This window comes from Charadrius vociferus, unplaced genomic scaffold, assembly GCF_000708025.1.
Source record: "Charadrius vociferus isolate BGI_N301 unplaced genomic scaffold, ASM70802v2 scaffold7, whole genome shotgun sequence".
NCBI classification, from domain to species: domain Eukaryota; kingdom Metazoa; phylum Chordata; class Aves; order Charadriiformes; family Charadriidae; genus Charadrius; species Charadrius vociferus.
This window is the reverse complement of record NW_009649308.1, coordinates 5,199,796-5,202,513: the sequence shown is the minus strand read 5'-3', so window position 1 is coordinate 5,202,513 and position 2,718 is coordinate 5,199,796. Positions and strand designations below refer to the sequence as shown.

The 2,718-nt window shown below is 45.4% G+C and overlaps 1 protein-coding gene across 1 annotated transcript in view; it reads right to left on the bottom strand.

The window, feature by feature from the left end:
• The window catches only part of MCTS1 (malignant T cell amplified sequence 1), an 8,206-nt gene extending 6,675 nt beyond the window's left edge, over positions 1–1,531 (bottom strand). The window contains exon 1 of the mRNA XM_009889278.1: positions 1,518–1,531. Coding sequence (XP_009887580.1) covers positions 1,518–1,531 — 14 coding nt within the window. The remainder of the gene's footprint in view (positions 1–1,517) is intronic.
• Between the last annotated feature and the right edge of the window lie 1,187 nt (positions 1,532–2,718).

Below are 2,718 nucleotides of genomic sequence, written 5' to 3'. Positions count from 1 at the left end.
GTCCGGTCCGGGGGAGCCACACACGCGTCCTGACCGGTGGAGAGGAAGCAGGAGAAACCCGGCTTCCAGTGAAGGTCGCAACTGCCAGAGGCAGAGCTGGGTTCTGGAGAAGCCATTATGTTTATTAGAATCCAGTTAGGTTTTGCTGGGGGATGGGCCGCAGTAATTGTGGATATTATTGTGAATAATGATATTGTGAATAATTGTGCAACCGCCCTGTTTCCAGTAAGGAGAGTGTTACCACTGGCACAGAGGGGAGAAGGGAGAGGACATCAAGACCGGGTCATCGTTTATGCTAACTACTAAGTTCTTTTTTCCATACAAACCAAATTAATCCTCTTTGATACTATAACAACTGATTAAAACCTAATACTAAAGAGTTGCATAGTAAAATCAAGCCTTTATACATGGTAGCATTCAAATAGTGAAATACAGAGTCAGGAACACACAGTAACTTTTTTAAAAGGACAGGAGTGAACTATGGCACTATATAAATGTTCAGGCATTTAACTCATGAACACCACCTCCACCTACATCACTAAAAATACTAAGCTATAATCAAGAATTCAGTTTTAACTGAAACACAGCGACATTACTCGTGCCCAGATTAGAAAGCGAGAATGGGAGTTTATCACACTGACTAACCACTCCGTGCGTTTGTTGTGCTCCTCAGAATAACTTTTATTAAGTAATACTTTGCCAAGTAAACAATCCTTGCAGGCGTGCTCACGTTTTTAAAACTCCACTGAAAAATTCATCATATTCCCACCTCAAATGTTAGAAACAAGGTAAACTTTTACCCTCAATGACCCCTGATAAATATGGTACATCTCACTGAAGCCATCCAAACCACTGGTTTCATGCTAGCCTAAACCAGCAAGATCCGTTCCTACTTTTCAAAAACGGCTTTCCATCAACAGGAAGCTCTTACCTCCATTCTTCTGCTCCCTTACAGCACCTGGACCACTGGCTCCCTTCAGGGCTGAGCTAACCTTGAATCTGGTCTCATCTTCTCTTCCATATGCTTTTTGTTGGTGTAGCTGCAAAGACTTCAAGGCCAGCTAACTGCTTGCCCAATCTAAATTTACTTGTACAAAAGATTTTTGAAGAAGGCTCCGAGCACCTAGACTGGAATTTTGTAATGCAGCTGTCATTATTATTGTTCAGCCTCACCACCAAAAAGCTGGAGACGTTTGCTCTGGGTTTCAGTGTCACTTTCAGGTAACAGAATTTTGAAAGCATGGTACGTGGATAAGACTGACAGAGCAAGAGGCACATCCAGTAAATGGCTTCACAACCCCAACAGAAACCACCCCTATGGATTGTGTATGCTAAATAGAAAGGTTTTAGAATCTCTCCCCCTATATGTTTCTGTGGGGAACAGGCAAAATCCATTTCACCTGGCTTCCTCCTGGGTCCCCAGCACTTCACTTCACCTTGTCTTCACCTGCGCCGCCATGTATCCCAAACCATGACTGGTCAGGAGCTGCGTATTCTGACTGATGGGACACAGTCACTGACTCTTCCCCATCTGAATGACTGCCTGGACAGGATAACCCTCCTGCTTCTACAGGAACAGGGACACTGACATGTGTCTCCTCTTTTATAAATCAAATCATTTTCACAAACCAAGAATCTGTAGAAATTTAAGACCTCTTACATCTCTACACCTCTCACCTAATTTGGCTTAAGTGAACATGACAGTCACTGGGAACAGAGGAAAACTTGACAGCATAATCATACAAGCTTTATTTACTTAGCAAACCTGTTTATTTCTGTTACAACTGGCTTGGAATGTAATTTATTAGAGCTTGGGAACTATACAGCCTGTTCTAAAGCCAGTCAAGAACAGACTGAAGCTTCGTGTGTTTGTGGTTTTTTTTTTTTAATCAGGAAAAAGTACTTTTCTGCACATCACTAGCATTAGGTTTCAGTCCTCAGGAGCTGTCTGCCAGTTACTCAGACAGAAAACACGCTCCAGAAAAACCTCAGTAAAATTATGTTCATATCGCTCTGAACCACAGTTTCTGTCAAGGCAAGTTAGCGTATCTTTTTCCGTCAAACCCAGAACTGCCAGCAGCCTTCCCCCGAGGAGCTCTGCTGTCAGGAAGGCAGGTGCAAGCTCTGAGCTGAAGTCCTTGGAGAATCTCTTCTGGAACAAAACCTCACCGCTTGTTTTGTTACTTTTTCTGCAGCTATTTCTCAACGGTGATTGAATCCTAACAAGGCTCTTGGAGAGTTCACGTTTCCTTTGGTAACAGATACATCAGTATCAAGAAGAGACACTAAAGGGACCACAGTTCCTATTTTTGCTTCCAAACGTTAAAAAGAAACCCAAAACAACTCTAGGCTTTAGCCCAGTGCAAGTCCATATATATTAAAATCACATGAAAAAGTTGGCAAAGAATGATTGTTTATAAAAAAATGTAAGAACAATCATTTCCAAAACCAGCGAACAGGCTGGAGCCTTCCGCTCCGCCGCAGGCTGGGAGGGGAGCGCCCGAGTTCCAATCAACCCCCATTTCCTACCACATTTACCTCAGCCGGCAGGCCGTGCGGCAACCGACACGCAGGACTTCGGCTTCCCAGGCCTTCCCCCGGCACCGGCACCGGCACCGGCATGTGAAAGCCCCGCCCCCGGTGAGCCCCGCCCCCTCCGCGCTCCCCGCCACGCGGAGGGCGGCGGCCACGCCCCCTTCCCGCCCGACGCACCCCGCG